Source organism: Halyomorpha halys, unplaced genomic scaffold (genome assembly GCF_000696795.3).
Source record: "Halyomorpha halys isolate HHAL.00 unplaced genomic scaffold, Hhal_1.1 Scaffold21.1, whole genome shotgun sequence".
In the NCBI taxonomy this organism is placed as follows: domain Eukaryota; kingdom Metazoa; phylum Arthropoda; class Insecta; order Hemiptera; family Pentatomidae; genus Halyomorpha; species Halyomorpha halys.
Genome location: NW_027112014.1, coordinates 144,281 through 156,099, shown reverse-complemented (window position 1 = coordinate 156,099; position 11,819 = coordinate 144,281). Strand labels below are relative to the sequence as shown.

The 11,819-nt window shown below is 30.7% G+C and overlaps 1 protein-coding gene and 1 long non-coding RNA gene across 6 annotated transcripts in view; one reads left to right on the top strand and one right to left on the bottom strand.

The window, feature by feature from the left end:
- LOC106681891 (leupaxin) overlaps positions 1–11,819 on the top strand; it is a 208,802-nt gene that overhangs the window by 142,314 nt on the left and 54,669 nt on the right. For all 5 annotated transcript variants that reach the window (XM_067049917.1, XM_067049918.1, XM_024362342.2 and 2 more), the window contains exons 4-5: positions 3,455–3,554; positions 8,648–8,774. In XM_067049917.1, coding sequence (XP_066906018.1) covers positions 3,455–3,554; positions 8,648–8,774 — 227 coding nt within the window. The remainder of the gene's footprint in view (positions 1–3,454; positions 3,555–8,647; positions 8,775–11,819) is intronic.
- LOC136796369 (uncharacterized) overlaps positions 10,059–11,819 on the bottom strand; it is a 35,576-nt gene continuing 33,815 nt past the window's right edge. The window contains exons 2-4 of the long non-coding RNA XR_010844078.1: positions 10,835–10,970; positions 10,572–10,730; positions 10,059–10,479 (exon numbers count right to left, since the gene is read on the bottom strand). This is a non-coding gene — a long non-coding RNA (uncharacterized lncRNA). The remainder of the gene's footprint in view (positions 10,480–10,571; positions 10,731–10,834; positions 10,971–11,819) is intronic.

Below are 11,819 nucleotides of genomic sequence, written 5' to 3'. Positions count from 1 at the left end.
TTTTGAGACTTAAAGTAATATAGATTGTTTTGAGACTTAAAGTAATATAGATTGTTTTGAGACTTAAAGTAATATAGATTGTTTTGAGACTTAAATTGGATAAAATTTACTTAATTGAAACGTAAGTTTTATGAAAAATATCAAAACCAATATCTAATTGATACCTTATAATTGGCTTTGGTACTCATTCAAAATTGTATTATTTAAAAAACCTTAACTCGGGGAGAGGGGAGGCTCTGTGAGTATGGCACTGTGCTACTAACTCTTTAGGACTTTGGTTCTAATCCGGCTGTGACAGATAATTATTTATTCTTTTACTGTAACCGTAAGTTAACTCTATATATTCCAGAGCCCCCTGGGATCCAGCAGTGGGTATTTTTTATTATAGAGTGGTTGGGCTTGATCATGAACAAATCACCTCCTTATTTAACCGTTGTTCAAGAAACAGTACTTCCTTACAAAGTATTGAGACCACAACCCTCCATAGTTTTAATTTTGATTTAAAAAAATATATTACTTAGTCCCTCACCAAGGTCATTGAGGGTCTTTTGACACACAGTGTGCTTGTACCTCCTATTTTTTCTTCTGAATTATATTAAGTGCTTATTCCAGAGTTCAATTATATTAAGTGCTTATTCCAGAGTTCAATTATATTAAGTGCTTATTCCAGAGTTCAATTATATTAAGTGCTTATTCCAGAGTTCAATGATCACAGGATGCCTATTTCAGTCCACAGTCATCCTAACCCAAGCCTTCCAATTTCAGTCATCTCCAATTATTCATGGTATTGTGTCGTGTGATTATCGGAGATAACTTAAATTCCCATATCATGCACAGTAAAAAAAATTATTGTAATACCTGTAAAAAAAAACATATTATTTCATAACTTCGAAGAAATTAAATCTAATAATTAATTTACAATAAGTAAAAGTAATTTTTTTTAAATTAATAAGTGATTGTTAGTAAATGAATGAATAAGGCTTCCCTAGGTATGCGGCTACCAGATGGGGTAACCTGCCAGGTGGCTCTGAGGTGGCAAGCCCACCATTTGGATTGACTGAAGTGGGCTAACTAGTCACAGCAGTTTAAAAACAGTTAGTGAAACCAAAAACATGTAAAAGAATAAAAAAATCAGATATCTGAGATACTTATACCAGTAATACATCATCATCTTACTCTAAATAATGAATGAGACCACTTGCATGTTCCGTTGTAACTTCATGACTTATTCATTGCTCTTCAGTGGATTCATCCTATTTAGATTCATTATGAACTGTTTTAGTGGTTCTTGCTTTCTTGACAATTTTACCATAAGTAATTTTTTCAATTAGTATTCCTTAGTATCAGCTGTGGATCAATTTTGTGTTTGGAAGACCCTTCTGTGGCTTCTCGGAGAGAAAAATCTGGTGTTTGAGGGTGATCCTGACCAATTCACCTCCATGTACAGCTGTTGGTCTAGAAATAATACATTCTTACAAAGTACCGATTCCAAAAACCTTCATGGGTTGTAGTGGTACAGGTATTTTTCCTTTTTAATCATTTGACTCTCTTGGCCATAAAATGTTGGTTTTTCTGGATACCATTAATTAAAATATAAATGTTAAAATAAATCTCATTTTAGCTATTAATCATAATAAGCTCCCTGTATGGTTTTCATGACAGTATTTATGTAGCACATTTATGATTTTTTAATTTTTTTCTTTGTTTTTATGGGGATGAAAATAAATCTAAACAAGCAACAGGAATATTATGCCCTCAGATTAATCTATGTGTTTATACCAATGTGTTGATTACAGAAATATGCCTAGTATTGAGGCTGTTTGTAACTAAGGGAGTTGAGGTGTCTTTAAGCAACATCGATCCTACAGGGACACTGTATTTGGCCTGGGGAGGGGATTGACTTTTATATTATGGTGGCTCCACAGAAACCTCTCACTCTGGGTTGAATAGGTTAGTTACCTATAGGATAACTCCCTCCCCTTTCCATATTTCAGAAATGACTAGGTAGGGGTTAAAAAAAAAAAAAAAAATAAATAAAAATAATGCCTAGTACTTTTTTTTTTTTTTAGTCTTTCAGAATTTCATTTTTTTACTCTTCCAGAGAGATGAATCTGGGGTCACTTTTTTTCCACCTTGATTTTGAATCTAACCTTGATCATCTAGCTCTCATGTTCTCATGAATTGGACATGGCTGTACCCACCTCATCACTGCTTTTATTTTATTCTTATCACTTTTTCGTGTATGTTTTTATTGTGGAATTCATTTGTAATATTAAATAAAATAATTATATATTTTTTGTATGGTAATTTATTTTTCTATGTATTTAATAGTTTATAAAAACTTATTCATGAATTACAGTGAAACCTCCCTACAGCGGAGAGCCTCTTTTCTGATATATTGTCTGTTGTGTAGTAGGTAGCTCATTGGTAAGGCACTGTGGTACTGACTGACTCAAGTTCGAATTTGGGTGTGGCAGATAATTATTTTCTGTTTTGCTGTAGCTGTGAGTCAGCCCTGTGAGTTAAGGAGCCCTCCGGGGTCCACTCAGCCTCCAATTAAGTGGGTACCCTTTATTGGGTAAAAATTCTGGCGGTCGAGTGTGATTCTGATCAAATCACCTCTTTGCACAGCTGTTGGTTTATTATCAGTACTTTTCATGGGTTGTAGCGGTACAAATTAATTTTTTTTTCTATTTATTTATTGTAATTTACAACTGTATTTACAAAAAAATACATTAAGTAAATTTGATTTAATATAAAAATGGAGTGACATAGGCATGTAGAGAAACTACCTATTGGTAGCACTCTAATCATATTTTTACACTAGAAGGTCTTGAGGCCATTTTCTTTTTAGGGGCCTCAGAGGATTGTCAGGAATAGAGAAGGAAGCAAGGTTAGAAACTAGAGGGTTTTGATGGTTAGGGATTTTATAATGGAAGGATTGATATCTGGTTCGGGCTAGATCACATATGGAACATAAAGGCCTTTATGGATGATTTTATTTGTGACAAAGTAAGGATTGAGGATTTTGGATTGTATGGATTGGATACGAGACAAATTCGAAGGTTTAGTGGAGTCCCAAAGCTCAACTCTGTATGTTCAGATAAATTAATTTTTAATTTATTTACATTTTTTTGTTAATGGATTTAAAACTGGTTAAATATGGTTTTCTTAATTAAAATTTTTTAAGTGTCTGTCCAGAGAGGTTAATTTAGCTAATGATGACCAAACTTTGTTTCTATTAAAAGGGTGTCCATAGCAACGATGTCTAAATTCTTATACTTCCATATCAGGATATTTAAAAATTGTCAGTAAGATGGAGTATACATTAGAAAGAGATGTTCATTAGGAGAGGTTTCACTGTATTTGGGTGCTGTTAACTGTATTTCATTATATTAAAATAATATTTTTTTTAATTAAAATTTCCTTCTTTTTTTTTTTTTTTTTATTCTAGTTCCAGTTGAGATGAACGGAACCACTCCAACCAATCTGAGGCCTACCACTCCCAAAAGTTCTTCAGTTTTGGACGAATTCAAACCACCTCTTCCCAATGGGTTGGTATAATTTGTCATCTAATTTACTGTTTCACCTTTTTCTCAATAAAATCTGTTACTATTAACTTTGAGTTATTGATGGGATTGAATAGGCTAAAATTCTTGTAGCTCAATTGGATATCTTTTTTAAATTATCAAGACAACATATCCTTTCTCTAATTATCAGATAAAATAGTAATTCGAGGAGCTTCAGATCAAAATGCATTATTTATGTTCATTTTGCATGGAAATTGTGATTTTTTTTTTTTTTAGCAAGAAATCTAAATACTAAATGTTGTGGATTATGTTCCTTCCTTTCTCTGATTTACAGAACTTTGAAGTTTGCTATTCAATGAGAAAGGAATTTCATTTAATGATGAGAAGATATTAGACCGTAGATAATATATATGAGGAGAAGATGGTTGGGGGTGCGGTCTGTATAAAACACAAATAAGTTAAGAGAACTTATTTAACAGTGCTAATGTTTCGGCCAGGGTTTCTAGTCTTCACTAGAGCTAAGAACAAAGAGCAAGATAACAACCAATTAATATAAAAAAAATAAACCGGAGTTTTAGCCAACCTTCTCCGCTTGACACCCTGATGAAGACCTGAAACTCAGGTCGAAACGTTGGCATAAATAAATATTTTTGAATGGAATATGGTCCGGGTGTGGTAAAAAAAAACTCAAATAGTAGATAATTATACTATTTTATTGAGCCAATGTTTCGCCCCACATTGCAGGGCTTCGTCAGGGCTAAAAAAGATACAAACACTATAGTTACAAAAAGGAAAAAAAAAGAAAAAAACATAAGTGTAAAATAACAGGGGTATAAAATGTAAAAAAGTAAGATATAATAAGGTTGTAAATAGTAAATGAAAAGGGTAATAATAACAGATAGATAAGAGAAGAAATATTAAAGAAAGTACAAATAAAGAGATGAAAAAAAAAAAATACAAATCAAATGATGAGACAGAATGCATACCTGTTTTGACGGCAGTCAAAAACAAAGTGATGGTTGCTATTGGGAGGAGTGGGGACGGCAGTTATGCCACAATAACGAAAATAATTTGTAAAGTAAACATAGTAAAAAAGTATTTAAATTATGTGAACAATAAATGGTAATATACATAATAGGGGGAGAAGAAATATTAATAAAATTAAAAAAAACAAAAAAAAAACAGATAGAAAAACAAAGGAAAAGTAAAATATAAAATAATGGGATACAATGTGTGTAAGTAATTAAGAAACAAAATATACCAAATGAGCCGGGGATACAGAAAAGTGTAAAATATAATAGAAAATTAATAATAAAGTAATTAATATAAGTACACTTATATTTGTTTATTTTTGTTTTTTTTTTACTGATCACACTCCTCCCCCTCTCCCCCTGACTATCTTCTTCAATCAAATATGAATATATTGATTTAATAATAATTAAAAAATTAAAGTGATGGAAAGGAAAAAAAAATAAATAAAAGAAAATATATGTAGCAATAATAATTTCATCCAGGCTCCTTCAAAGTCAAAGACTTTTTGTCTTACAAAATTATATGGGAGTTAATTGATTTTGTGATTGGAATCCTTTAAATGAAACAGAAGTGGTGGGGGTGGGGTAACGCTAGTCATTCCAGCAGAAAAATGTTTTTATTGTAATTGGAGAGGAGCTTATCAATCCCAGTAGTCCTGGTCCGATTGAATGGGCCCCTTTCTGTAACCTCTTACTCTCCTATTACAATAAAAAAAGTTTTCCTGCTGAAATTGACCTAGGAGACAAATGGCTGTTATATTCTAATTTGTATTATTATTCTGGAATTGATATTTTCTTCTATAAGCTATAACAGAGAGTGGATAATAATTATTTATAATATTTGAATACATTTTTTAATTTCCAGAAGTTTCACTTCTGTTGGCCAGTCCTAAGACTGCCAGATTTATTTATTTATTATAAAATATAAAAATTATGAAATAAAATTGTTAAGTATTTGTTGGCAGCACAGTTGGACAAAACTTGTGACTTGAAATACTTTTTAAAAGTATTTCAAATTCAAAATGCATAAAGGATATACAACAAAGCCTCTCAAAGCTTTCTTGATCTTTCATTGGCTTAGTATTTATTCATGTTCATGTATTCCAAATAATAATTTTCAAATTAGTTTTTTTTTGGCATTTCAAATATAAAGAATAGTAGTAAGTTTTGATAAAGCACTTTTGCAATATCAACTAACTCTCGTGTTCTACTTACAGAAAAAAACCTCATCTAAAAGGATGCCAAATTAAATTATTTACTATTGTTTTCAATTTTATTTCAAATTCAAAATACTTCTAGTATTTTAGAAGGATTGTTTTTCATTTACAAACTAATTTTGTAGGAAAAATTTTTAAAATAAAAATCATTTAATTTTTTTCCTTCTGAATATTAAATATTGCTAATATGTATGTTACAATAGTAATTTAAAAATAATTTGCAAAATATAAGATCCCATTTTGTATTTCACTCCTAGAAATAAAAATTATTTTTTTGTAATTTTTATTTTGATCCCTGAAATACAAGATACAAACATATATTTTATCTTTTATTTTGATAAACTGAATTTACAATTTATTTATTTATTATTCCAAGATGTATTTATTATTCCATGTTCATCTGTATTTTTATTTTATTATAAAAAAAACATGATTGAGAGAACAACGCATGTAGAATTCTTTCATGCTATTCTAATTAAAAAATAAAACAAAAAACTTAAAACTTTCTTTCATTAATAAAAGTTTCTTTAAAACTATTTCTACAGTCTGAATAGACTTTCTAGAGCTTGGGCTACTTCATTTGACCCCGAAAATATCACTCACAGATCAAAACACTACTCAAAAACTCAGATTTAATAGTTTGTTGTTTGCTTAGCTCTTTGCTTCTAATATTAAAGTTTCAAGATTCAACTAAAGAATTTTATAAATACATTGATATTAAAAATTTTCAATGGTTAATATATGAGTTAAAATGTTTCTTACATCTTGTGTGGTCTCCATTCCACAGCTATTGAAAGTCCTGTTGCTTCACAGCTTGTAGCCTTGTTAATTTTTGTATTCTGCTCAGCTAACATAAGAAATGTTCTATTGTATTTAAATCAGAACTATGGGCTGGCCTCTCAAACTCAGAATTTCTTTGCACAGTATTAAAACATTGTCTAACCTTTCTCTTCATTCCTGCTCTACACAGCAGACTGTCGAGTTGCAGTTTCTTCAATTATAATTACTGACTGTAGGTTATACATTAAAATTTCTTAAAGCTTTTTGAATTCTTCATCGGCCTAATATTTTTCCAGGCCCAAGTATTCTAAATAATATATAGGAAGATGGTCAGGGTTGCGGTCCTAAAGGAAAATTAATAGTTGTAAACTATTTTTGTTTCTCCTTTGACCGCAACCCTGACCATAACCCTGACCATCTTCCTATATATCAATTTTTACGGTCAACTATGTATACATATATTCTAAATAATAATTTTCAATTTATTTGGGGGCATTTCACTTTAGTTAAGAATAGTAGAAAGTTTAGCGCTTTTGCAATATGCAATATCAACTAACTCTCGGGTTCTACTTACAAAAAAACTCATTTAAAAGGATGCTAAATTAAATTTACTATTGCTTCAGATATGTACAATGAATTGTAGGCTCTAATAAATCATATTGTTTTATCATTTAACGGTTTATTATATTTTATGGCCCTTTTATTTCCAATTTTGGTTTGTTTTGTGCCTGTTGTAATACTTCATTATCCACTCCTTTCTGTAATAAACTTTTTAATGACCTTTCCAGTTGACTTTTCAATTTTTTTTTTTTTTGTCTTTTGCATTTATTAATTAATAAATAAATTAATTAAAACAGCTGTTAATAGTTAATTGTTTAAAACAATTGATGAGGTGGGCTTTCACTGTATCTGTGTGCTGTGGGCTTATGAAGATCTTGTTCCCTGGACAGTTCAGAATGAGGAACTATTAAACTCGAGACAAGCTGATGGGGACTCCTTCGCAGTCTACTTCATATTTTTTTGAGATATTACATATGTTAATTTGTAAACCTCCATCCACCAATCGGAGACTCGGTTTCTCACCAGCCCTCTGGCATTGTTTTGAAGCCTACTACACATTTTATGTATTTATACCCCAGATTTGTCGGTTTCAACCACCAACTGTCTCACCGCCACTGTTTAACCTCCAAGTCTTTGGGGTAGAATATTGTGAATGGCCATCACTCACCAAATTGTCACCAGACCTTCACCATTTGGACGACGGCTGGCATCATGGAAGAGATTCGGAGATTTGTCTATTTTTTATTCAATATGCGCATATCGACGAGCTTTTATTCTTCCATCTTGTATGAGTGGCTTTCTTTTGTTATTGTATCAAATATTGAATGTTTTGTTCTCTATTCATTGCATAATATTGGAGAGTTAATTATTTAATTTTTTTTTGTTTCTGTTTATTCTATAAGATTAAGATATTTATATTTAAGCATCATTTTCTATATCCTTTATTTATTATTATTTCTTTAATTAGAGGAAGGATCTTTTTGGTTTGTATGTTACTTCATTTTATTTGTTTATGTTTAATATTACTGTGTCAACTGGAAAGCATATTTTCTTTTATTATTTTATTTTCAGTATCATTTTGGTTCTTTAGGGTTTTTTAATTTTATGATCCTCCATCTATTTTTAAAATCGAATCTGCAATTAGGTTTATTTTACTCTTGGAGAGAGGTTGGTATATTTTCATTTACTAAAAGCCCTTCGCCCCAACATTCTATCCAAAAAAATCTTGAATTTCATTTCCACAAATTATTTCACCAACATCACCATAGTAATTTACTTTTTATATTCAATTACTATCGGCTAACCTTTAATTAATAAATTTATTATTATGAAGTATGTAATGATAAATTATCATTGTTTCATTAATAATTTTATATTATTAGCTCAGAACTGTGAAAACATAAATAAAAACTGGATAAATAATAGCTCTCTTCCACTGCTTGATATGATGCAAAAATATTTCATTTAAAACTGAAAAAATTATAGTATGCCACATAAACCAAAATGATTGTAAATATTTGATTTCCAGACAAGGTTATGTCCAGAAGATTATGATGGAGGAGATGACCACTACAACTACAAAAACAATGCGGCCCACAGCATCACCTGCAACTCGAGAACTAGACGATTTGATGGCCTCATTGTCCGACTTTAAAGTAAGTCATCTGCTCTAATGTTACTAAATATTGCTGAATGAATAATTTATAATTTTCTGTGATAATAATAGGATGAGCATAAAAAATTATGGGTTTGCTTGCTTATAAAAAATATATTTTTTTTAAAAACTTGATTTTTTTTTTTTAAATTTTTGAAGTATGTATCATTGTGTTCTATGGTTTATTTCCACATTGAGAATTTCTATTGGTTTCCTTCATAATACCATTCTTGGTGTTTTGAACACTCTGCGACTCAACCTCATAATAATAGCATGAGCATAAAAAATTATCGCTTTGCTTGCTAATTAAATTTTTTTTTTCAAAGTATGTACCTTTGTGCTCTATGGTTTATTCCCATCTCGAGGAATTCTACTGGATTCCTTCACAATACCATTCTTGAGGTTTTGGAAACTGCGACTTCACCTCATTCAGGGAAAGTCTTTCCTTCAAGATGGTGAAGGAATATCTGTTCCATTGACTAGCTAGAAGTCAGAAAGTGTTAAACCTGAATTTTAACATGGTGTGGAAGCTCTATCCCATCTAATTCTAATTTATTTTCATCTTGTAATAAGAAATGTTTGGCTGGACATAATTTTTTTAAAAACAAAAATCAATTTTGGTTTAATAATCCCGTAGTCAGTAGAGAATTACATCAAAAAAAGGTTCATGAAGTTCCACTCCCGGTTACGGACAGTTAAAGGAACGGTGACCTAGTATTTGGGAACCCAACCTCAACCCAAAGACTGTAGCTCAGGCTGCTGCAGGACATTCTGTTATTAATTATATATTTATTAATTCTATTATTGACATTACTTCTATTTTATTTATTTATTTTTTCTATTCGTCCTTTTTTCAGATTAACTTGTTTTGTTTTTCCTATTAGAGGGCAATTGTTTGTTTTGTTAGGTCTACAAATGTCATTATTTTTGTTATTAACTTTACTTTTCTCTATTATTAAGAATTATTATTTTTATCAATTTATTTTATCTTAATTTTTTTTATATTTATAACATTTTATATAGTTAGGGGTGTCTTTTGTAGGAGATTGTACCACCTGCCTCACTATCAATTGTTAAAAAAAAAATGTAACCGTTATACTAACCACGTAAGACCTACCAGGCCGAACTGGTATTAAATAAAAAAAAAATAATCCTGAGTAATGCTGGCTTATACTATCATACTTTCTTTGTAATATCCACTCTACAGCTCCGAATCAATGTTTTGACCATCTGGTATGAATTCATAACGGAGAAATATACCTTCAAATTTCAAAATATAGGGAGCATTATCTTTTTTTTCTCGACTTTTCCTTTCTTTGCCACTGGCATGGATGCGTGATTGTATTCTAACCATTTCTTGGTTGTAGGTGTTTTCCAATATATCCACTTATTATAAGTATCAATTCTTTCAGTGACCTTAAAGATCAGCTGGTGGATTAAGTTGTGCAGCACAAGATTTATGATGGATTGGCATACTCCAAGCCCTCTTGGATTTATTGAGTCTGCTCAAATAGAGTACTGCTGAATTTCCTTAGAGAACGATAATTCTCGTACTCCATAACCCACAGTCCTCTAGACGCTGGTGTCACCAGTTTAAAATTTCTGGTACCATTTACTCATAGTTTGTTTCGAGACAGGATTCTGTTCTTCGAAGTGCCATATCAAACGGATTGTTTCAGTGCTGAAAAACTTAAAGGTACATCAACCTGAAAAATAAATAAATAAAATAAATCTGTACCACTACAACAAATGAAGGATCAGGTGTGCAATACATTGTAAGGAAGTACTGTTACTATACCAACGGTTGTGCAAGGAGGTGATTTGGTTAGAATCATACTCGACTGCCTGATTTTATTTTTTTTTAATTTTTATTATTTATATACCATATTTTTGCTATGTATCATCAATCTTAATTGGAAATGAATAACAGATAAAGCGGATCAGTTGATTAAATTTCCTAGAAAAAAAAATCAGTAATTTTTTATTGTTCATCCAATTGTAATATATTAATATATTCATTCGGTGATACTATAAAATATTATTTGTTTTTCTTCTACTTACGGTTTTACTTTCATTGATCTTAGCATCCATCTTTTGTGTTACAACTTTACAAATAGTCTTCAGTGCAGGTCTGACATTTTATAGAATACTTATCATCTTTATCAGGAATTCAGTTCCTCCCAGCCTTCATTGTGACCTGTTTAAATGAGTCCTATTAAGGAATTTTTCTGTCATTGTGAATTTCTAAAAGATACTAATTGTTTTTGCTTTTTTTTACTGGAAACTTAAGAAAATAATTTATTAATAATGAAGAATAGATCAGCTATAGTAGTCTATAACAGTGAGGTTTAAGTTTAAAAATTGTGTAAATTTTCACAATAATAAATATTTATATGAGGAGAAGATGGTTGGGGGTGCGGTCAATAAATAACACAAACAAGTAGAGAGAATTTATTTAATGCCAACATTTCAGCCAGAGTTTCTGGCCTTAATCAGGGCTACTAGTAAAAGATCTGAAATCTAAGTGAGCTCAGTGGCATGTGCGGTAAGACTCAGGCCGGATTCAAACAGGCACTGCCAATGGATCTCAGAATGGTAAGACTGCCCTATCTTCTCATAATTAATTATAAATAGTAATTTTTTTTTTATGATCTTGGACACTTCTTGATCTATTTTAACCGAGTTTTTAAAAATTGCTTCTAAGAAGATCAAGTCATCTAATTCTCCAAAACTTTTCCATTATTTACCACTCTTACACTCATCACATACTTTTCATCTTCTCTTACCATCATGATTTTGTTCTTTTGGCTATTGATCAACTTTCCTTTATGAGGAAGTTTGCAGATGATTACTTTGTCTGCACAAGAACGCTTGTACAGTTAATTTTCTACTTATGACCACTTTGACGTATTGCCATTTGGACTTTCCGAAATACAATATAATAAATAAAATGAGACGATTCAATTGAATTAGTCTCAAATCTGGATGATGTAATTGCATAGTCAATTTTGTACTGTTATTAAAGGCAAAGTATTCATCTGTTTTA